Raw genomic sequence first — 24,300 nt, forward strand, 5'->3', positions numbered from 1 at the left:
TGTTTAATAACCCCTTCATGCTGAACCATAAAGGACTTAATGAACACTGACACTGGTGCCACTAATGCAGCATAAAGGGGTTAATTAACTGCCACTGGTCACTAATGCATCAGTGACTAGTGGCAGCACATTAACCCCTTCATGCTGCACATTGCTAATTTCATTAACCCCTTCATGGCCCTCTCTTCATCTCCCGCCTCCCGGCCTCTGAATGACAGCAAGTCAGAGGCGGGGACTAGAAAACATCTGTCGGGTGGAGATCACTCCGCCAGACAGAATGTATTCCTTCTACACTATTGCGAGTCCAGGACACAAGTTAGCCAAAAACAAAGGAACTCTAAGTAAGAATGGGCAGTAAGAGATTTGCTCACCTTCATTTAACTCTGGATAAAGAAGAAATAGATGTTGATCAATGCCAGAGATCATAGATAATGCCAGAGATCATAGATAAGCTAAGGAAGGCCAGGTCATCAGAAGTGACACTGAAAACAGCAAACAGTAAGACATATAAGGCCACCCCTGCACCTGAAATACATCTTATAGTAGTACCTGACCTACCTCTGAGCGCACATAGTCAACCAGACGCTGCCCTAAGCCATCAATCTCTCGCCTCCATCGACGCTTGTCATCTTCATCAAAATCACGTCTGTTCGATTTTTCAAGCCTGGAGCGCAATACCTTTTCCCACGCCAGACGCACTTTTACAGCCTCAGAAATAAGATGCAGGGTATTTTCAGGATCTTCCATGTTCATTTCTATCCAGCCATCACACACAATGCGGCAGCAGTCAGTGTTGGTGTCCAAGGAACGAGCCAAAAGTAGAAGACCCTACCACATAGACAATGAAGATACAATGACAGCTGTATCTATCCACTTGTCACTTGGTTTATGCACTCAATACCCTACCGCTTCTCTATCCTTCCCTAATAAATAACTCCAATACTCAAGTAGACAAGTAAGCAGCAGATAGCTGTGATCCCTTGGACAGTGCTTTACTGTTAAAGATTGATAATGTATTATGGAGATAGAAAATCAATGAAGTTCTCTGTTTGCATTCTGAGTAATAGGCAACTTACCTGCAAAGCTGGCAGTCTCACACAATTCACCAAATAAGGTTTGTTGGTCTCTAGTAGTGACACAAATCCTACAATCTGGTGCTTACTGCTCAGCCCCCGATTCTTTGAATCTGTAGATCAATGAAAACATGAAACTAGTTAAAATTTTACCATTGTGCTTGCAGGAAACAAACATTTTTTTTATATAATTCTTTATTTAAAGCTGAACTCCACAATTTTTGGTCTTGCAATGGTCCAGCTTGGCACAATGTAAATATGCATATCTCACATACCTGATGAGTTGCTAGGAAGCTGTAAACTACTGTAGTAGTTGGTGCTACTATAGTGCTAGCTGCAGTCATCCAGATCCTGCTACGGTTCTATGCAAGCAGCTGCCCCACTGTACAATGACCACAGGGGGATTGCTTGCTCTGTACATCCATAGAACACCTTGTGTTTTTTTCAATAAATACAAGGTGTTCCCTGATTGGACAAGGTGGAGAGGACGGACAAAGACATCACAATCCCCACCAAACGCAATCACTGTACTTCTTGACATTGAGAAAAATGCAGGGCATTCTACAATGTTGAGAGTGCTGAGCAAACATGGGTCCTCCGCATGTGTGAAATTTAACACACTTCTGCCTCTGACTGTTCACCTCAGGAGATTCAGAGTAAAATTTGGCGATGCCACTACTGTACTGCTCACTATTGTTCTTACTTAAGCTTTGACATGAGGAAGCAACAGCCCTGCCTCTACCAAGATAGCCACTTCCACACAAAGATGCAATGCACAACAAATCATATTAAGTCAGTAAGGAGAAAACCAGCTGCAGGGAGACCACAGGCAATACCAGTAACTACTTCCTTGCCTTCTAACTGCTTTTTTGTGGTTACAGCTTACATAGTTCATTTTATCTTTAGGACCAACATATATCATTTGGACCAATACAGTTTTCTCTGTTACTAAGCCACTACTATTTTTTCCTTCGGTATCTGAGGAGGCACAAAGCATCACTTACTTGTTCTCGTACCTTTCTGTTTGTGTCTCTAGATTGGGACCCTCTTTGCTAATATATCATCTTCTTTTTTTTTAACCTCTCAGGGTGATCCTATCACTACAAGGTCACTTTTAATAAAAACGGATTCAGTGCAGACTGAAAAGAGTCCTGTCTGATTTCTGAGCTGTGCAGTCCAGTTCAGGTGCGATTACAAGCTGTTGACTTCTATGGGAACAATTTCTAAACCGCATGTTATCAGTTGCGAACAGGACAAAATACTGACCCGAATCTGATGTAAACCTGAACTGAACCGCTGAAGAACTACTGTGTCAATTAACTGTGTATCCTGAGCTTCAAACCAAACGTGTGAATCCGCTGTTATCCATAACAATTTCCTTTATTGAATTAAAGTGATATTAAAGTCTTCAACTTTTTTTTGGAGGGGGGATCCAAATTTACAATGTATGATGAATTTTCTTTTTTTCAAACTGTCTCTTTTTACCTCCTGAGTGCAAAGTCCCAAAGCTGTTAGCCACCCATTAGCCAGTGCTTTGTGCATCCATAGACACACATAATGCCCACCAAGCCATGCCCCTAGCGACTTCCTTCTCCCAGCAATTCGACTGAGAGGAGAACCTGCCTCTAGAGCCTAGAAAATCAGGGAAGCGGCACAAATCATGGGGACAAGCAGTGGTGACAACAAACCACAGGTAAGTGTTTGGGGAAGGATGGGGGAAGGGTAGGGTGTTTGCACAGACAGGCTCTAGAGAGCTTTCACTTTAATGCAAAGAATGTGTTAAAGTTAAAAAATAAAAAAAAACACCCAGGATTTAGTAGCACTTTAACCACTTCAATGCAGGGCACTTTTACCCCCTTTCTGCCCAGGCCAATTTTCAGCTTTCAGTGCTCTCACACTCTGAATGAAAATTGCGCGGTCATGCAACACTGTACCCAGACATAAACATGAAGAAACACGGCTTAGGTAAGTGAAGTGACCAGTCCCAATGCCTATTCCACTGACATGTACCAGCCCAGCTTGCCACCGTGCTGAACTGTAAAGAAAAGGAAGGATGGCCTCACTCCGCAAAGTGATACCGAAGATAAAATGTCTTTAGTCTAGATGGCAGTACACAGGATACAAGGAAGTGGTTGACCGGTTTCACACGATTTCAGTGCCTACTCATAACCCAAGACTGTACCCCAACTAGATTATTATCAGTCTGTTTATACAACTAGAGCTTTCCTATGGTGGTATTTGATCACCACTGGATTTTTAAATTTTTCCTAATACACAAAAAAAGACAGAAATTTCTGAAGAAAAAAAAAAGTCTTTGTTTCTGTTTTACAAATTTAAACAAGCTTTCTTCATATATTTGGACCAAAATGTATACTGCTACATTTCTTTGGTGAAAATAACCCAAATCAGTGTATATTATTTAGTCTGTTGGAAAGATATAGAGTCCACAAACTATGGGATATATATCTGAAAATCAATTAATCCTGATGTACTGGCGGCCGATCTCATTTCTTGAGGCCCTAAAATGTCAGGACAGTACAAATTACCCCTTTTTGGAAGGTAGACAGTCTATTTAGCATGGGGAGTTTTTTTAACTTGTACTTTGCCATCATTTTTTTTTTCTTTACATACTGTCACCAGTGCAGTACAGCCTCATCATATAACTGGTGTGGAGGTGATCAGGGACACTGACTGGTGATAGTACAGAAAATAAACGTATTTTATTTTTTATAATTTTTTTTTTTTTTTAAACACACTGTGACCAGAGTAAAATAATGTTACCATAGTAAATTGATCAGTATTTTATTTCAAGCATTTTACTAAATAAAATTGATGTGTTTGTTTTTTTATTATTAGCTGTGATTAGCCACAGCTAATCACATGACACAGATGGGCTGTGATTGGCCCAATCTGTACCATATGATCACTGTGACCAATCACAGCTAGCAACACAATTGTATACAATGGATGGCATTAAAGGAAGCCATCCATTGTTTACAATTGTCATGTGACCTGCTGTAATTGGTCACAGTAGTCAAATGGTACTGATGACAGATTTCTCTGCAGTGTAGCCCCACGGGCGTGCACAAGACGATGATCCGGGTGGACGTCATATGACATCCACCTGGATTGACGAAAGTCCTGTTCAGTCATCATTTTACTATAGGCTGGGCAGGAACTGGTTAAGTTGTTTTACGTTATCCTATATTTTTGAACAATTAGTTGTACCAGGTCATAGAAGATGACGTTACAATAAATAAAAATACCATTCACATTGACTTCCTCTTGGTCCTCGTCTACTTGAAGGAGCTCTGGATTACTGGAGAAGACAGATGTTGGGTGGAGGACAATCCCCTGCTTGCTTTTTGTGTGGAAGACCTATATACAAAGATTGAGCAAAAATAATTTTGAAAGTTTCAAAAGGCATCCTAAAATTTATGTAAATCCAGAAGTTTTTAACTATTTTTTTTACTTCAAAAAACGGAGATAAAATATGCTAGAACGGGGTTTTTAATGCTATCCAGGGCTTTGTTGGAGATATTTCCTCTAGAGAGATGTCCGCTAACAAAGATGCTCCAGATAGCAATAAAATCCTCAAACGAGTTCTAACCCTTCCCACTAAATCCAAAACTAGCAAAAAAAAAAAAGTTTTGGCTGGACATTCATTTTAAGTAAAAGAAAAAAAATACAACAGCACTCACCTGGTCAGAGTCCTTTCGGCAGCTGTTAAAGCTATCTGGTAGTGCCAGTTGCGGGTACAGTCCATGGCACACGATAAGCTTGAGCAAGGAAAGTTGTCTGCTTGACAGCTCCTCTCCAGCACCAGACAGTTCTCGCAGCTCATCCACATTGTGTCTTAATTTAAACTTCACATCCTGCAACATGATATTAAGTTTCCAGTGCCAACAAGAAATAAACAGCGAAGCTCTCATGGATACAAGAACATTAGGAAGGTAATGTATCATGATTTGCATTAAGAGCCCATTCACACTTGTGCAACTTGTTATGAGACTTTGGGGTCCAAAGTTGCATGACAAGTCGCATCCCATGTTTCCCAATAAGTACCATTAATATATGTGCAACTTCAAGTCACAGCAACTTGAAAGTAGTTGCTGCACTACTCTGGTCCAACTTTCAAGTGACTTGAGGGCCATAGCCTTCAATGTAAACCCTCCAAAGTTGCATGAAAGTCGCACCTGAATGATATACATGCAACTTGTGTTCAACTTTGCAACAAACAATCATACTTGGTCAAAGTCGTGTCAAAGTTGAATCAAGCCGCAATGTAAAGTCACAATGAAATTCGCACAATTTTGAAGTTGCACAAGTGTGAATGGAGCCTAATGCAAACCCTCATAGTAGTTGCTATAGTTAAGTATAAGAAAATGACTAACAGACCTATGCTGAGTGAAAGCTAGATTGATTACTTGCCTGGATATCTACAGAATTGTTCCTTTCTTTACTAGATTTTTTGTCCTCATCACTGGAGGTTCCCAATTCCTCATCCTGCAATTTAAGCACTTTGCGTTTGCGTTTCTCTGTGCGCTCATGCTCCCTCTTCAGCTGGTGAAGCTCCTTGCGTTCCTTGTGTTGCCGCTGACGCCTGTATCGGTCAACTGTTCGGGTTTCACTCTCCTGCAGCATTCCATGGTCCTTTAGTAACTCCTAGAGAAAGAAATTAACCCAAGGGATAAATATTACTTCAGGACATTTGAGGAAACTCACAAATACAGTCACAAAACAGTATGGAGAGGGTTACAATGATTGTTAAGGAACCTGCAGATAGTTCAAGTTACACCTTACATGCAGGCATCAGACTTCATAAAATTAGAAAAGAAAAAAAAGTCTTCTACAATTTAGTACCAGAGTATGTTATATGGCCATCCATTCAGGCTATACTAAAGCAGACCTTGCACCTAAATAGCAATGACATCTTTTTATGTGTGCCCCCTTCTTTCCTTGCTGAAACACTGAATACAAATTTAAAGAAAGTTCACCTTAAAAAAATAAATAAATAATAAATGCCCACTTTTTTTGCAGGTAAAAAAAAGTGAATTTATTTATTTATTTTTAGGAGCCTATACATCACTGCACCCATGATCAGCAGATTGCAGGTGCAGTGTCAGACTCCTGCAGACTGTGTGTAGCTGTCTGCCCATACCTACAATACAAGCAGGCAGTTACTGAATGACAGGAAGATCAATGAACTACCAAAGTGCTCATTAGCGCCCTCATGCTTCATTAAGAACTACAAACTGCCAGCTGCATGGATGATATTACCTGCAGTTCTTTCATTCACAGAACTCTGCATGAATGATGCGGCTGTGTGGGCTGACCCCCACACAGCCATATTCTTTTTGAATTATGACAGCAGGTGAAGATCCCTGGCCCACTGACACAGGGAGATGCTAAACATGTAAATGTTACACCCTAAATATGGGTGTAACATGTTCACAAAGGTGAACTTATCCTTTAAAAAAAAAAAAAAAAAAACACACTTTTAGGGGGAAAAAACGTTAGATAATATACTTGTCCTTGCCCCAGCTTCTGCCCGGGGCATCTAGAGGAGGGTGATATCATCACCCTTCTGGCAAGATCTAGGGATTGTAGAGTAGCCAAAATCTCATTGAAACCGTGTTCCCAGCACTGTGCTGCAGAGTCTTCTCAAGAGATTTGAAGTGGTCCCCATTCCCCAATTCTCGATGACAGGAGGAGGACTTTGATGATGCACTAGAGAAGTCGGAAAAAAGGCGACTATAATATCTAACTTTCCCCCCCTACAGGTTTTCTTAAACTTTTATACAGGGTTTCATCAAGGGGGAAATTAGCGCATTAAACATAAGAATTTGCATAAAGTGCAAAATTTGCTTTAATAAAGCAAACGTAATCAGTAAAAATGGAATGACAAATCCAACACTCCAACAATCCAACACACCTGTACTAACTAATTCTATACTGATAAAAGGTAAGAGCTGGTAAGTTGCTATGGTTTACTGCACTAAAACATTATTACTACATATTTGAATGGTCTAATTACATAAATCTGTTTGTCTCCACCCTCACCAATCAACAAGGAAACATTACGAGAAAAGGCATCACTTACCTTAAACTGACGCCGCAGGTTTGTCATCTCATATAACCTTTGCTCCTCCAGCCCCCGCCTTCTACACCACTTTCTGGAGTTACTGCCACGATTTGACTTGATCTGGTGCAAAACATTTCAAAAATATTCCTCAGTAGGTTCCTAAGCCTATTTGTATTTTATAAAGCCAAAATACAAACATTTGAACTATACTGGGAAACACATTTTAAAAGGCATCAAAAACAAATCTGGTTTTCTCTAAAAAAAAAAAAATATTTGGACAGTGTCTAGCACATACAGTAAAGGTAATGCAGAGAAACATATTGAAAGAAACAATAATTGTTTTTTTAATGGTTACTGCACTGAGAAAATGTTAAAGACTAGAAGCTGTGTTGTTTCACCTTCTTACTTCCATACTATGGGCTAGTGGCTGGTTCAGCCACTCATCTCTACTACATCTGCGGGTTTAAGGAGCTTTCCATCAGCTTTCAGTTACTGAAACTGTCACACGTTTGGAAGATCAGAGGAAATCTGCCACCAATAGCTTCAAGCATCTAATTATTAAAATTGCAGTGGAGGTCAAGTACATCCATCTTGATACCAGAAAAAAATGCATTTCCAATTCAATTTTCACCCCAGTTTTAACATTTTAGTCCAATGAAATCAGAAAACTATCACATTCCTAGGGGGCAACATACCATTGACTGGTAAATTCCCATGCTAACGTTTTTGTAACTCAAAAGCAGATGGAAAGCAGTGTGTTATTTACTTATTTAATATGGGCTCTGCAATTTGATTTTCAAAATGTCTTCAGAATAAAAATCATATGTAATTAACACCATGTAAAGTATTTATCAACAAACTCCTTGAACCAAAAATAAACTAGCACTTTCCTTCTCCAAAGGTGCCCCATGCCCCTTCATCAAGAGTGGAGGCCCTCTAATACAGGTGTGTTACTGGCCAAATCACTAGGGGAAAACAGGGGAGAAAAAAGCCTATAAAAAGAAAAATGAATACAGCCACCACATCTAATTGGTAAGCTGCAATATATTGAATTTTTGGTTTTGGGTTTAATACTGCTTTAACAGTCCTTAAATGAGGTGGCTGCATTGGTTTTCTTTTTTCATTCTTTTTGTCTTCCTCTACTTTGTGAAGGTAGCAATGATTGCAAGCTAGGCTTATGTCTGCCTTTGGTCTTCTCCATTCCTTGGACTAAGAAATGGGAAATTAGAAGTTTACATAAATGAAAGAACATTTTTTTTCCCAGGCCAGCTCACAGAACGTGACAAAGACACTGCATTTCAGGCGCATCAACAAATATTTCTGTACTTGCTAAAAAATATCTTAGCTTTTAAAAAAAAAAAAGCTAATGCAGCCACCACATCTAAGTACATGTATGCTGCTATATATTACATATTTATTATTTTATTGGGTTTAGTAATGCTTTGGCATTCAATGCTGCATCCCTTTTAAGCTATTTCTTTTTCAACAATCAGTCAAGTTTTGGCACAAAATAATGAAATACTGTTGCGACTCGGGAGTTTTGTAATTCTGTGTCCATTGATCTTGTGCCAAACTTTGTCCCTTCTACTATTTTCCTGAAATCAAATTCAGAAGAAAGAAAGCGGTCATAATTTTCTCCTCAGAAGCCAACACCATTCATTCTCCCTCCAGAGCTGAAAAACAATCATTTCCAACACAGAAATATATTGACATGAGCACAAGGAGTAATAAAAAGCACTTAACTAACTATTAGCAATCTACTGATATTGTTTCCATGTTAGGAAGGTACATTTTTAAATGTGATTGGAAACAAAGTCTTTTAAATCAGAACTGCACAACTACAATGTTATTACACATGTATAGTTATAATGTTTTTATATTGCACTCAGTCACCTGGAGCCACTCATTGAAGACATTGAGCAAAGTGAATGGATCTCCATGATCACTCTCTAAGGGTTTCCTGGCTGTGGTGCATTCTGGATTGTTGGTTGCATTTCGTAGAAATGGAGACTGTACACTAAGGGCTGCTGCTATAGTCAGAACTGGTTCCACAAGGCTGAACAGTGAACCCAGGATAAGCATCTTTCCTGCAGGGCAATATTAGATAATAACAATTATGTAATATGTTAGAGCAAGGATGACATTCAAAGTTCATTAACCCATAGCAACCAAATAAGATTAATTAAAATCAGTTAGGCCAAGCAAAGAGGATCTCTGACTGAATTATATGCACTACTGAACTTTTCACATTCATATTTTTTATTAACAAACCATTATATAGTGGAAGACTTCAGATTCACAATAAAGATACAAAAATAGTTTTTATCAAATGCCATTATTACCAATAACTACATCCACCGGAAGCTTTGCCAGCAGGTTACCAATCGGTGTGAGCTCCTCATAAACATCCAATGCGCCTTGGTCTTTCAAGTACAGAATGGCTGTCTCTATACTTGACATAGGAGGCTGCTCAATAAATGGAAAAATACGGGGATCTCCCAGGCCCATGCTTTTCATCTGAAAATATCACAGCGAAGATGTGTTACAACTCTAACCAACTGGATATATCAACAAATAAAACACATATAAGAAAACTGATAATAGGAGTACCCTCGAACCCCTCGTGTATTGTTTTGTTACTGTATTGTCTCATGTACTGTCCCTCACTACAATGTACAGCGCTGAGCAAACCTTTTGGCGCTATATAAATACTGTATAATAATAATAATAGATGTTCAGCGCAGAGAACAAACAGAAGTCTTGTGTTCAGAGACAGTGAGCACATGGGCTGATGTAAAGATCATGGAGCAATACAAACAAAGCAGGGGCTAAGCTGCAGGTCAATGATCAGTGCAGATGAAGTAGGGCATGGAGTATAAGTCAAGGACTGGTGCCAACAAAGCAGGGACTGGTTGTGGAGATTAGTGAACAATGCAGGCAAAAAGCTAATATGCCAATAGTTGTCTAAGGACAGACAACAGGATGCAGTGCCTGGTCAACACCAGAGCACCTAGGTGAGACAGTTTGCCTGTGACAGCTGAGACTACAGACAGGATTAGGAGTGGCATCAGTTATGAAGTAGAGTTGTAGTTGCATCAGGTAAAAGATTAGAATTGGCAGCAAACATAATCAGAAAACTAGGCAGTTAATAAGGGCAGAGAGGATCAGAATCCAAATAACAGTCCAAGTCGGGAATCAATAAACAACTAAAGCTTAGACATTGTCCCCCTTTTTTTTTTCTCTATGAATGGAGGAGAGAGATACATTGTATCTCTCTCTCTCTCCTTGCATAGAGGAAAAAAAAACCTGATTGTTAAATAAATAAATATTAAAAAATAAAAGAAAGAATAAAGAAAAAATACCTAGATCAAGGTCTGATCTAGTTCAGTGCCCGGGTTAGCTTTTGGGTCAAGGTCAGGGTCAAAGGTCCGGATTTTTTTTTTTTTTAAATCGGTATCAGTTTCAGTTAGTGTCAGTGTGTTTTAGGTAAAAAAAAAAAAAATGCGCACTATTGTTTCTGAGCTGTACTGTGGGTACAAACAACAGATAACATACATATATGGTATTGCTGCGATTGTCAAGAGCTGGAAAATGTATTTTGGGTTCTTTGGTGGTAGGTTATGGTAGTAACAAGAGACACAGAGCTAAATTAAAAAAAAAGATTTCTTTTTTTTTACTATTATGGGCCAGTTTTCCTTTGATAATAAAAAAAAAAAAATCAGGAGATACCCATTACCATTTACCACCAAATAAAAGCCCAAAAATAAGGTATAATCCACCTGGATGTACAAAGTAGTTGTGATGATATGTATGGCATTAAGATTTGTTATACACTTAAGCGTAAAGGGGTTAAAGAATACATAAATAGGTTAGACAGTGCTTCTTTAAGTATTGGTCTTAAGTTCAGCTTTAGAAGTGTTTTATAGATCGGCCTGCACATGCTCTTTAATAGCAGTCACTAGCTCATTAAAGACATACTGAATAATTCAAAAGACACCTGAAGTACAAGAGCATCCAAGGCCACACGCTGGATCTCTGGCACAGGATATGCCGCAAAGGCATCATAATCCGATTCTGCATACAGACGGTAACACACACCAGGACCAGTTCTGCCTGCTCGTCCTTTTCTCTGCTCAGCACTGGCACGGCTAATCCAGAATTCCTGTAGTCGCTGCATCTTAGCCTTGGGATCAAAACTCATCTCCTTCACTTTTCCTACAATACCAAAAGTACCAGTTGTAGCCAACAATATATCAGGGGACAAAAAAGATCTAGTTATTAAACTAAGAATGCTATGTTTTGAAAAAAGCTCTCCTGACAAGGAAATGCTGCTGCCTGTACATGGTGATTATTATCTTTTGCAAAAGCAGCACAAATAAAGCCAAAAAAGTACTCATCAAGTACAGATCATCCAGTAGTGTGATACCACTTTCTGATCAATTCAGGAGGACAAGTTTGCAAAAATTAGTGTCATCCAAATCCATCAGTGTTTATAAACAATGACCACATGTCTCATCTGCCACCAAGGTAGGGAAACTATGTAGAGCATGAGAGAGATCATTTTCTGTGCTGGGCTGAAAATATTGCAAGAACCTGTGCATTGTAGCCACGACACACTGATCACGGGTGCAATGCTCTGCAAACTTCATTGCAAAAAAAATGAGTAAAAGCACATTGATCATACAATCAATGTTGCTACATTTGCTTTTTTTTTCCTCTTACATCAAGGGTGGACTTTAACTTTAAACTGTATGTACACCCAATGGAACTACTTATTGCATATAAGCATTGCCCAAAACCTTATCAATAAGTGGCTATAAATCACATAATTTCAATAAGTTCAAATACCTTTTTTGGCCTTTCATCTTGCGATCACATGATGAAGTTCATGTACTTCCACACCTCGCTATCTTGAGACTCAGGTGGGTATTAGTTTGTGAATTAGTGTGTGGTGATGCTCTGAGAATGAAAGAACACATCCCCAGGATCTCTTTAGACTTGCATGGTCTTCCCTGTTGGCTACTGGGTGGTTGACTTTAGCTGTACAGTTTGCTGATCAGTTGCATGATTACACTGTGTTAGACCTGCTTCTGAACAGATCTTGCAGCCAACATCTTCAACGCCCAGCGACGAACAGTGAGAAACAAGTGCATTTAAAGGGATACTGGGGATGTGTTCATATTACTCTCAGGTTAAGAGCTGAGCACAGCTTCCTCCCTGGGGGAAAACTGAAGCATGCGCAACACTAAATACGTAGATTGACTGGATCAATGTTGCCTCACTGAATAAAGTAGTAGAGAGAAATAACAGAATCAACGAGGTATTTACTACCTAGGAATATAGCAATGGAAGAAATATTGAGCACACGGAAAAAGCAATTCATTTTAGAGCCAATGACAGATAAAAACTTTTTGGGGTTTAATGACACTTTAAGTGTCTTTTAGCATTTGCAATCTTGTAATTAATAAAAAAATATATATTTTTAATAAAATTTATGTTAATTGTGCACACTCTTGTGATCATAGTTCAGTTTTACCATTGTGTGGACATCATTTGCAGGACACCTTTGATCCAATAGACATGCAGTCAAAAATATATACATATAGCATGTAAATGAAGTGAACCACATTGAATTTCCAAAGAACAGTCTACTCTGCACAGGTTCAAATACCAAATGTAAAAAACACCCCTACCGTAAACATTTACCCCATAACTACTTACCGGAGTCTAGAACAAATCTTACTCCATCTATGGTGACAGAGGTCTCGGCAATGTTAGTGGAGATTATACATTTTCTGACTCCTGGAGGAGTCAAGTCAAAAACCTGTGGGTAGGATAAATTCAAGAACAAAGAACTTGCATTAAAAACAATGATACTATATTTTCATATTCTCATCCCTTACAAATCACGTTCCAAGCAGTGTATTCAATTAAAATGAACTTTTCACAATGCCGGAAGAAGGGGGATGTGTCTCCACTGGATTATCTGTACTGCAGTTCTGCCTGAAGACCCAAAGCTGAATAAAGATGTAGGGATTTTTTAAGCTAAACATCAGCTTTATGGAAAAACTCACTATGTGTTGCATTACCAGCGACCCCACCGCCTCCCCTTTTTTTTGCAAATAGATTTGCAAAAAAAGAATACAGCTTTAAAGAGACATAAAACAAATGCTGCAATATAAAATATAAGCACCTAAAACTAAAACCTTTAGCAGCCTCTAACACCCTACTTTTATGGCCGAATCTTTGTCCGTTCTGACAGGCAAAGTTCCAACACAAAATTAGTGTTAATATTAATAAAAACTTGTAGCACGCTGGGGTTGATTTACCAAAGGCAGGTAGATTTCACTTTGCAAAGAAAATTGCGATTTTCAAGCAAATTTTCTCCAGAGTTTATAAAATGAGATGAAGCTCTGTTGATTTATATTATCCAATCATATACAAACAAAAGTGTTGCTTTTATTTCCCTTGCATGTGGTTGGGTATTTTTTTTTTTTGCAAAGTGAATTTTTACCATATTCACTAAACTCCGGGGAAAATTCTCTTGCAAAGTAAACAGCCTATTTGTCTTAACAACTTGCCTACTGGGCACTTTTACCCCCTTCCTGCCCAGGCCAATTTTCAGCTTTCAGCGCTGTTTCACTTTGAATGACAATTGCGCGGTCATGCAACACTGTACCCATTTTTTTCACACAAATAGAACTTTCTTTTGGTGGTCTTTAATTGCCACTGGGTTTTGCAAACATTTTGAAAAAAAAAGGTTTTCTTTGTTCCTATTATAAAATATTTCTCCTTCACTGATGTGCATTGCTGCACTGATAGGCAGCACAGATGGGCATTGAAGAGGAGGCATTGATGATGCTGCACTGATATGCAGCACTGATGGGCACTGATAGGCAGCAATGATAGGCAATAATAAGCAGCACTGACTGGCGGCACTGACTCATGGCAGATTGGTGGCACTGACTGGTGGCACCCTTGGGCAGCACTGCTGGCCACTGATGGGCAGCACTTTTGGGGCTGCAATGATAATCAGTGCCCTGATTATCAGTGCGGATGTCTTCTGTAACACTTGCCGGTTATCGGCAGTACTTTCCTCACGCTGTGATAAACGGCAACTGTATTTACTTTGTGATCAGCTGTGTCACTGGACACAGCTGATCATGTGGTGAAAGGTCGCTGTGACTGGCCTTTTACCATGTCATGTAATCATTTGGGGCCAAAGAGCACAGCGATCACAGACAGCGCTTGGTGCGCTCCACTGGGGGCGCGCAGGGGCACATTCTGGGAGGACATCATATAACGCCCTCCTAGAACTGGAGAACAACGCTGTAGCTGTCATTCGGCTATAGCGCGGTTGTACAGTGGTTAAGTAAATCAACCCTACTCCTATAGGATGCATAAAAAGTTCCAAGACACTGTTCCCCACCTTTCCCATAGTTGGACTTCTTCATTTCATAAGAAAGGTACTAGCTAATACTTTCCTAGTTTATCCGCCCATCAGGGCCGGATCTAGCCTGTCTGATCTGGGGGTGCAGTAAAAATGGGGTATAATGTCTGCACACTAGCATTTTATCCTCTCCTCTCTTAGCTCCCTACATCTCCATGTTGCTTCAATGAAAAGCACATGTATTAGACCAGCATTTCTCACGCATAGCAGGAATAGGATGGGAGGCGGGGCAGGTGCGGCCTGCTCCGTCCTATCTATTCAGCACACTGTACTGTGCACTGACTACCCTGTCTCTCGCTCTATCTCGCCGACAGGATTGGTGTGAGATATTGAGTAATAGGATTGACACAGCACATTGCACCCGCCCCCAGCTCCCAGCCTGAAACTCCAGCAGTGACAGGGAGATGCTGCTGCGCAGCTGACAAGTTATGGATTAATCTGTGTGCAGTGTGTGACAGGGCACACTGTGCCCTACACACGATGATGTGTCACTGGTCCTGAGGGGAGGCACCACTGTAATCTAGGGGGGCAAAGCCCATCCCAGCAGCCCCCTATATGCAGCCCTGCTGCCCGTGTCTTTACCGTTCCCAATTTTTCAGGACACCAGTTTCAACTCAAATATTGACTGGCTGGGAAAGACAATTAAGTTGTACATTGGACTGCACCAAGCACATGGTCAAATGCAAAAAGCATGGCGTGCTGTATGACATAATCTGTCTTGATATGTATAGCTCTAATACTGATAATTTGACCCCAAACCAAACACATTAATCTAGCAGCATTAAGACAATGATTTGTAAAAAGTTAAGAGAATGGGCATTTTAATAGTCCCACCTTATCTTGCTCTGCAATTGACAAAGTGCTGTGCAGAGGAAGCACAATCCAGCGTTGGGTGTGGGTGGCATAAACCTGTATTGCCTCTTGCACTGTGCTAATCTCAGTCACCCCACTCAGGAAGATAAGGAGGTCACCACGTTCATCTGTGGGGTATTTGTGATCGATGGCTTGTACCACACGAAGATAAGGCCTGGGGTCTAGTTTCTCTGATTTTGACACAGCTTCTTCCTGAGGAATCGGCTGATAAATTACCTGAAATAGAATATCTGTTAAAATTTAGTGTAAACCTATTATGTTGACTGAGCAGAAGAACCAATAAAGCCACTACCTGTATAGGGAAAAGTCTTCCTGGAACCTGCAGAACTGGGGCCTGGTCAAAATATTCAGAGAAGAGTTTGATGTTTATTGTGGCAGACATAAGAATGACTTTCAGATCAGGCCTCTGAGGAAGCAGCCGTCGCAAGACTCCCAGCAGAAAGTCACTGTGTAGATGTCTCTCATGAACTTCATCGACAATAAGAACCTGGTATTGAGGGATGTCAGAATCTCTCTGGATCTGACGTAGTAATAAACCTTCTGTAAGAAATACAATCTTTGTGGCTGGAGAACGGCTGCTCTCAAAGCGAATTTGGTACCCAACCTAACAGAGAAGAGTCAAGAAAACTTATTACAAGCAGCAAGTTAAAGCCAAGCTCTACTCAAATATTAAAACACAAATTAATGAAGCTCTCTTTATATTAAAGTGATATTAAAGCTTATTTTTAATTAAAATAAAAAATGTGTTATACTTACCTTCTCTGTGGATTGATATTGCACAGAGCGGTCCCTTACCTCTTCTTTGGAGGTCCCCTGCCAGCGCTCTCTGATCCTTCTTTTGAGTGCCCCCATAGCAAGATGTGAGCTGAGGGGGAGTCTATGCAGACTCCCGAGCTATGCTATGTGCTTCCTAGAGAAACACTGCTGTTCTCAGTGTAACCCATGATTTCAGTAAAAAACAGAAAAGGGCTACAGCCGGGACAGTGCTGGGGTGTGAGAGAAGGCAGGTATGCGTTTAGTGAAAAGGGAAGGTGGGGGAAGAAGTGGGATTTTTTTTTACCTTAATGCAGGAAATGCATTAAGGTAAAAAAAAAAAAAAAGTTCTGACTTTATAACCAATTTAATACATCTTATTTTACATTGAAGCAGTGTAGGTACCTGAATTTTGCTACATCATTTACTCAACTTTTTATCATTATCTTGCAGTCCCCAGTATAGCATAGATCGGGCTAGATCGAAACACAAGAAGCAAATTGTGCTTCAGTTAAGGGCATGCTGACAGTAGGAGGGAGCAGAGTGACATGGATCAGCTCATCAGTCTGCTACTTTTCCTTTCACTGTCAAGTCACAGGCTGGGGGAGGGACAAGACTTGTAGCAGTTACTTAACAGCAGCAAAGAAAAACCATAATTATGGTCAACCAAACAGGACTGTGCTGTGTGGCTGATCTGTGTAAAAACCAAGAATGGATAAGCAGAGTAATTAGCTGACTGCCTGAATTTTAGCTTCAATAAATTGCCAAAAATAACATTCTGTATTAGATACATAATTGGTTTCCTTAAAAATGGAATCTCACCTTTGATCCATACTGGTTAAGGCTCTCAAATCCAACTCGCTTTGCTAATGAAATACAGGCAATCCTACGAGGCTGAGTACATGCAATGTGTCCAAACCCAGCTGCAAGTAGGTATTGAGGAACCTGTGTGGACTTTCCACATCCAGTGTCCCCCGCTACCACCACAACCTGATGGTCCCTCACCATCTGCACAATTTTATCTTTGTATTGAAAGATAGGCAAGCTTGACCTTTCTTTCCGAAGCTTAGTCAACTTCCCAAAACTTTGTCTCTGGTTAAAGTCCAAATAGTGCAGGATGGCTTTTTTGAATTCAGTCAATTTGTCTATGGGTATATCTTCATAGTTCCTGGATTTATGACCTTTCTTCTGATGACCATGAAGAGCTCTCTCAGCCTCTCTGCTTAAAATAATGGACATGTTAATGCGATATCTTGGATCATATTCCTTTGGAAGGTCAGCAAGTTTCTTTTTATGCCCTTCTTCCTCTCCCACGTCACTTCTTCTTGTTTTTTGCTTCTGAAGAACTTGAAATCGTTGAAAACGTTCAAAAAATACCCAAAACTCTTTGCTTTCTTCTGACTTAGATTTGATGTAACTACGCTCATCAAAGAACAGGTCTTCCAGACGTCTACGTGTTTCAGGATTGTTCCAGTCCCAGTGATTGCTGCTTCCCTCTCTTTCCATTCTACAGATTCGTGGATCTAAACTTTAAAATAACAAGAAAATATTTAGACAATAACTTCTTGTAAAACTGGCCTAAGTTGTTTATAATGTCATGGAGCACCTAAATCAGTGCCTTATGATATTTTCAAATAGTTGTGTAATTGTTCAAATAAATCCTTGTGTCTCTTTGGAGTCCTCTTGGATTTTTGAGCCAAGCTGTACATAGGTCACCAACTTCAGCCCTGGTCAAGATTAAGACCCACCTCTCAATTTTCAAATGCCGCACTCTACTGCTCACTGAAGATTTTCCAGTCAACGTTTCACCAAGGAAACACAAGGTTAATTGGTATATTAACTCCTAAACCAGTTTTTCTCAGCCAGGGTTCCCCCAGAGGTTGCTAGTAGTTCCTTGAGCATTGCCATTGTCTAGCAAGAGATTTTGAATTTTGTTAATGAAAAAACACAAAACGAGAGACTATAAAAAACAGTAAAGGAAACTTTGCTAACTTTGAGAACCATTGGAGTGTGTTATTTCATCTTATACACTGTGACCTATAATCTTTTTAGCTATGAGCAAGGCAAAATTCTTCCCATTGATCACCATACTAACGTTTTGTAAGAAATAGATATAGTATTATTTGCAGAGGTTCCCTGAGACCTGAAAGGTATTTCAAGGGCTCCTCCATGCAAATCATTATCACTGAGAATGAAAATGAAAGAAAATCCCAAATTATGAGTTGTCACCAGAATAGGAATAGAGGGGCAATCCTCCAATGGCAACAAAAAGGAATTTCACCACTTCTTGTTGTAGCAATAGGACAGGAAGTAAAGGGAAAGCTTCCAAATGATAAACAAATGGCAAAAAACTGACAAAAGTTACAACCCTTCTGAACTTTATCCAAAATTTAAAAAAAAATTGTCTTTGGTTCTACTTTAAGGTTTGTATGAGTACTATGTGAACTGGTGTTATGTTAATCCAAATATTATAGCTCATCCATTGGCAAGACATTAAACATTGAGATGGCACGCTCATCTGGACAGAACTTTCCTCTTCTGTCATGTGTATGTACTTGTTTAGGCCTTGTTAACACAGGACGATTACATCCATGCTGTGCCATGTTTTACCAGCATTGGGATGAATAGGTGTTCTGTGCATCCCCATGTGGGTAGTCCTATCCATGTCTATTGGGACACAGCAGTTGTGTCCCAACATGATGTATATGTGGGTGCATGTCCCCAAATTCACCCTGGGCATGTTCAGGGCCATGCACCCACATGAAAGACACATCCTATAAATACATCAGTGGTTCATATAGTGAACTCAGTGTAGAGTTATTCACACTGAGGTCATCACAGAGGACAAGAGGGTACTCTTTATGTCGGGAGGAAAAGAGATTTAATCTCCAAATACAGAAAGGTTTCTTCACAGTAAAAGCTGTGAAAATGTGGAATAGACTCCCTCAAGAGTTGATTCTGGCTAGCTCAGTGGATTGCTTTAAAAAAGGCCTGGATTTTTTCCTAGATACACAGAATATAACTGGATACTAACATTTATAGGTAAACTTGATCCAAGGAATATCCAATTACCTCTCAGGGGATAAGGAAGGATTTTTTTCCCCTGCAGGAGCAAATTGGATTATGCTTTTGCTGGGTTTTTTTTTGCCTTCCTCTGGATCAACTGTGGGTATAGGATTATAACTTTTTTTATAGTTTAACTAGATGGACTTTTGTCTTTTTTTAGTCAAACTATGTAACACTGGGAGCAGTGGCTATGTCTGTGCAGCTGCTGTGTCCCAATATTATTATTATTATTATACAGTATTTATAAAGCGCCAATAGTTCACTCAGCGCTGTACATTACAAAGGGGGACAGAACATGTGACAGAACAAAACCAATACAATACAATACATGAGGGGTTCGAGGGCCCTGCTCTTTCGAGCTTACAATAGACAACAAAGAATCTGCCTGCATGGGAAAAAAATGCAAAACCTTTGCATTCTTGTGTTGGTAAAACTTGGCCCTGCCCAGGGATGTTATCCCCCCAAGTAAATGAGACTTTATATGTGAATTATGTCATTTTTGCCATCTTTTTCCATGTAATGACCGTTGGTTTGAATCCCAGCCACGGCAATACCTGCCTGGAGTTTGCATGTTCTCCCTGTGCCTGTGTGGGTTTCCTCCGGGTACTCCGATTTCCTTCCACACTCCAAAGACATGCTGGTAGGTGACTTGGCTCCTGTCTAAATTGGTTCTAGTATATGTGTATATATGAATGTAAGTTAGGGACCTTAGATTGTATGCCCCTTGGGGGTTAGGGACTGATGTGAATGCACAATATATATGTAAAATGCTGTGAAAAATGATGGCGCTATATAAGTACCTGAAATAATAATAATAATAATGACTTCATACGGTTATTGGAACACTTTTCACAACACTACCCATGTCACTGACACTTACTGGTAGTGGTGAGCTTGGATGTGTGAGGATGTGTATCTGAACCCACGTGAGCGAGCCCGCCAGAGAGTTGTCACCTGTATGTGCCAATCATCTGCAACCACGGCATCCCCCTTCCCACAACTGCATGCATACAAGGAGCATGAATATATGTGGCTACATGGCAGGGAATGCCCCAGCCACAGATAATTGGCCCATACAGGTGACAGCTTACTGGGGTCCAAGCCCTAACACACCCAAGCTCACCTCTGCTTACCAGCTCGTTCCCACAGTTCCCTGCACACAGAATTCTACAAATGACAAGTGCAGCTTACAGATACCAGCTCATCAGCAAACCTTCACAAGGGAGTCCTAAGGGATCACAGTGACACAGCACAGGTGTTCTTCTGACAATACGTGTCTGTAACGCTAGGTACAACTATAACGTGGAGGATATAGCAACAAATAGCACAGAAAGTCACAGGAGAGCAGCTAACCCATCCATACACTTACCTGGTCACATGGAGGCAGAAACTTCCGGGTTTGCGTTCCACCAGCAGTGAGCCGAAGTGAGGCTTGGATCGTGAAGTCATTTCCGCAAACCGGTAATCCGAAAAGGGGTGTGTTGTAGTTTAGCGCGTCACATGACTGGACTGTTTACATGTGATCAGCGAGGGTCAGCCTGAGGAGTTGCTGCTTGTGGTGACACGAGATGTACTCGTTTCTAATGGTTATTGCTCGTTGTTGTAGGCAGCAGTGTTATGGATGGCTAGCTTGAAGTAATTCTAAGGACCCACTGTAAGGAAATTGGGGGGCTGGGCATAGAAAAGCAGGAGCTCAGGAAGCAGCAGAACACATTTTGACCACCTCAATACCGGGCACTTTCACCCGCTTCCTGTCGCACTTTGAATGACAGTTGCATGTGCGCGGTCATGCAATGTTTATCCTTTCTTCCACACAATAGAGCTTTCTTTTGGTGGTGTTTAACCGTTTCAATACCGTGCAATTTTACACCTTCCTGCCCAGGCCATTTTTCAGGTTTCAGCGCTCTCACACTTTGAATGACAATTGCGCGGTCATACAACACTGTACCCAAACTAAAATGTTATAATTTTCTTCACACAACTAGAGCTTTCTTTTGGTGGTATTTAATCACCGCTGGGGTTTTTATTTTTTGCTAAATTAACAAAAAAAGACCAAAAGTTTTGAAAAAAAACATTTTTCTTTGTTTCTGTTATAAAAGTTTACAAATAAATAATTGTTCTTCATAAATTTAGGCCGAGATGTATTCTGCTACATGTCTTTGGTGAAAATAACCCAAATTAGGATGTATTTTTTAGTTTTTAGGAAAGTTATAGAGTTCACAAACTATGGTATAGATCTGAATATTGATCAATCCTGAAGTACTGACAGCCAATCTAATTTCTTGAGGTCCAAGAATGTCAGAACAGTACAGATATCCCCCAAATGACCCCTTTTTGCAGAGTAGACAGTCCGACGTACTTCATAAGAGGCATGGCGCGTTTTCTGAAGTTGTATTTTTTTGTCATAATTTCTCGGAAAATGAAAAAATGAAAAAAATTATTTTCACTATTTTTTTTTTTTACATACTGTCACCAGTGCAGTACAGCATCATCATATAACTGGCATGGCGGTGAACAGGGACACTGACTGCTGACAGTATGAAAAAAATATATATATATATATTTTTTTTTATTATATTTAATTTTTTATTACATTTTTTTTAAGATTTTTTTTCATATTTTACTATGACCAAAATAGTACAATGTTACCATAGTAACATTGTACTACTTTGGGGAAGTGATCAGTATTTTTTTTTTTTTCTTTTACACAATTTGCTTATAGCAAAGAATTACTTTGCTATAAGCAAGCATTTACCTGAATGAAATCGATTCATTCAGCTTTTTTTTTTTTTTCTTTTTTTTTTGTGCTTAGCTGTGATTTGGTCACAGCTAATCACATGACATGTGCATGTGATTAGCTGTGACCATTCACAGCTAGGCACTAGTATACAATGGATGGCATCATGAATGAAGCCATCCATTGTATACAACTGTCATGTGACCTGCTGTGATTGGTCACAGCAGGTCACATGGTACCAGCAACGGGAGCTGGTACTCGGATCTGTCATCGGCCGTGTCCGAGGTGCACTCCCGGTGACAGATCGCACTGCTGCGCCGCTCTGCACTAGCGCAAACGGCGCATGTGCGGGAGCACGCCAAATGGCGTGCACCCGGAATGCAGATACACATCTGAAACCACCAAACGGCCATTGGCCGGGCGGCTAATGGTTAATCATTGCTGGTTTTCAAATTTTTGCCAAACTAAAAAAGAGCGGAAATTAAAAAAAAAAATTTTTCTTGGTTTCTGGTATAAAATTTTGCAGATAAGTAACTTTTCTTCTTCAGTGAAGTGCACTGATGGGCACAGGTGAGGCTGTCCTGATGAGACGGCACAGGTGAGGCTGCCCTGATGAGACTGCACAGATGGGCACAGGTGAGGCTGCCCTGATGAGACTGCACAGATGGGCACAGGTGAGGCTGCCCTGATGAGACTGCACAGATGGGCACAGGTGAGGCTGCCCTGATGAGACTACACATATGGGCACAGGTGAGGCTGCCCTGATGAGACTGCACAGATGGACACTGATAAGTTGCACTGATGGGGCTGCAGTGATAATCAGGACTGATTATCAGTGTAAACAATGTACTGACAGGCTTGAGGATTATTGGCTCCCTTTTACTCGCACAGAAACAGCGTGTGAGGAAAGGAATACTGATAACTGGCAAGTCTGTTTACTTGTGACTAGCTGTGACAGGCACAGCTCCATCCACCAGCACTGCACATCATCTTTGAGCGGATGGGCCATCCACCTGACCCAGGCACTTCTTCCAAGCCACAGGCTTAAGTGTTTTTAATGTCCTATTGCTTATCCTAACAAAGGTACTCCCCCTAGTGGGGTTTTTATATTACTACCACCACAGCGCTGTGTTCTTCTATGAAGCTCCTGGATTCATCTATCTGATGTTAACAGCAGCAGTGGTAACTTTCCTGGTGAATGCACTATTTACTGTGATCTTGAATGTACTGGGCCTTCATTGTGCTTCAGAATATTGTATCTACCACGCTGGTTAAGCCCTACCATTGGTATCTTCCAGCTGAATGCCATGGAAAGTGAAAATCTTCCCTTGCAGTGGGGCTGTCCTCGCATTGCAAGTGTTAAATGTTTGTATACATCTAGGGGGCTGGATAGAGTAGTTTTACTTACCTGTTCACCTGCTCCTATAGTCTCCAACATGCTGCAAGGCAGGTCCCTGCAGCTTCTTGCTCTAGTGCAGAGGTGTCCAACCTTTTGATTTTCCTGGTCATATTGAAAGAAGAGGAATTGTCTTAAGCTCCATGTACACGAGCCTACCTTGACCTCCGGCCGTGGGAAAACATGGTGACCGCGGTACCACGGTTTTACATTTACCCGTGGTCGGCAGTCAAAATGTTCCTATCCTGAACGCAATTCTTCCATTTAGTGAGGTTTAACCTCACATAAACGTGGAAGCTCCTAAACTCTGCTAAAAGCCTATGTGTACATGGACACATCGTTTTTTATGGAGTTAGGTTTAGGAGCTTGGCAAGAAAATGCCAAAAGCTCCTAAACTTGAGTTTAGGAGCTGCTTGTGTATATGGAACCTTAGACCATACATTGAATACACTAACAATAAGGATATCTGATGAGCAGAAAAGTCAAGCAGTTAACAAGTTAACGGTCACATAGATAATGTACCTATCTGTGTAATAAAACTTAATTTTTTAAATATTTTTTATATTAAAGTAATAGAGGGCAACATAAAACTAGTGCAATATTTGAAACTGTTTTTGATAAATTAACGCATCAATATCTGGTTCAATAGAATAGTGTTTCTCAATGAATTCTCAAGGTGCTCATCAGACATTTTGGTTCCAATTTTGCCCTTTGTGTGCTTCATCCTTGAAAATAGTTGCTCACATTTATAGATGCTGCTGAAAACTGATGACATGAATAAGGTGTGAAGAATGGGAGATTCTTTGGGAAGATAACACTTCTAAAAGTCCACTAAAGAACCATTCGGCCACGTGTTCTCGAAGTATA

At 40.3% G+C, this 24,300-nt stretch overlaps 1 protein-coding gene across 3 annotated transcripts in view; it reads right to left on the reverse strand.

The window, feature by feature from the left end:
• DHX34 (DExH-box helicase 34) overlaps window positions 1-20,710 on the reverse strand; it is a 28,974-nt gene extending 8,264 nt beyond the window's left edge. The window contains exons 1-15 of one of the 3 annotated variants that reach the window (XM_089652005.1): window positions 20,670-20,710; window positions 17,983-18,145; window positions 17,057-17,757; window positions 15,774-16,085; window positions 15,443-15,697; window positions 12,880-12,982; window positions 11,156-11,373; window positions 9,501-9,675; window positions 9,052-9,245; window positions 7,177-7,278; window positions 5,505-5,738; window positions 4,775-4,948; window positions 4,340-4,451; window positions 1,077-1,186; window positions 559-828 (exon numbers count right to left, since the gene is read on the reverse strand). In XM_089652005.1, coding sequence (XP_089508131.1) covers window positions 559-828; window positions 1,077-1,186; window positions 4,340-4,451; window positions 4,775-4,948; window positions 5,505-5,738; window positions 7,177-7,278; window positions 9,052-9,245; window positions 9,501-9,675; window positions 11,156-11,373; window positions 12,880-12,982; window positions 15,443-15,697; window positions 15,774-16,085; window positions 17,057-17,740 — 2,943 coding nt within the window. In that variant the 5' untranslated portion in view covers window positions 17,741-17,757; window positions 17,983-18,145; window positions 20,670-20,710. Of the gene's footprint in view, window positions 1-558; window positions 829-1,076; window positions 1,187-4,339; window positions 4,452-4,774; window positions 4,949-5,504; window positions 5,739-7,176; window positions 7,279-9,051; window positions 9,246-9,500; window positions 9,676-11,155; window positions 11,374-12,879; window positions 12,983-15,442; window positions 15,698-15,773; window positions 16,086-17,056; window positions 17,763-17,982; window positions 18,146-20,669 lie in introns of all 3 variants that reach the window. The other 2 variants (XM_089652003.1, XM_089652004.1) reach the window with 2 other exon arrangements.
• Window positions 20,711-24,300: the final 3,590 nt, after the last annotated feature.

This window comes from Staurois parvus, unplaced genomic scaffold (assembly GCF_062004578.1).
Source record: "Staurois parvus isolate SC_StPar_1 unplaced genomic scaffold, SC_StPar_1.0 ptg000668l, whole genome shotgun sequence".
Taxonomy (NCBI): domain Eukaryota; kingdom Metazoa; phylum Chordata; class Amphibia; order Anura; family Ranidae; genus Staurois; species Staurois parvus.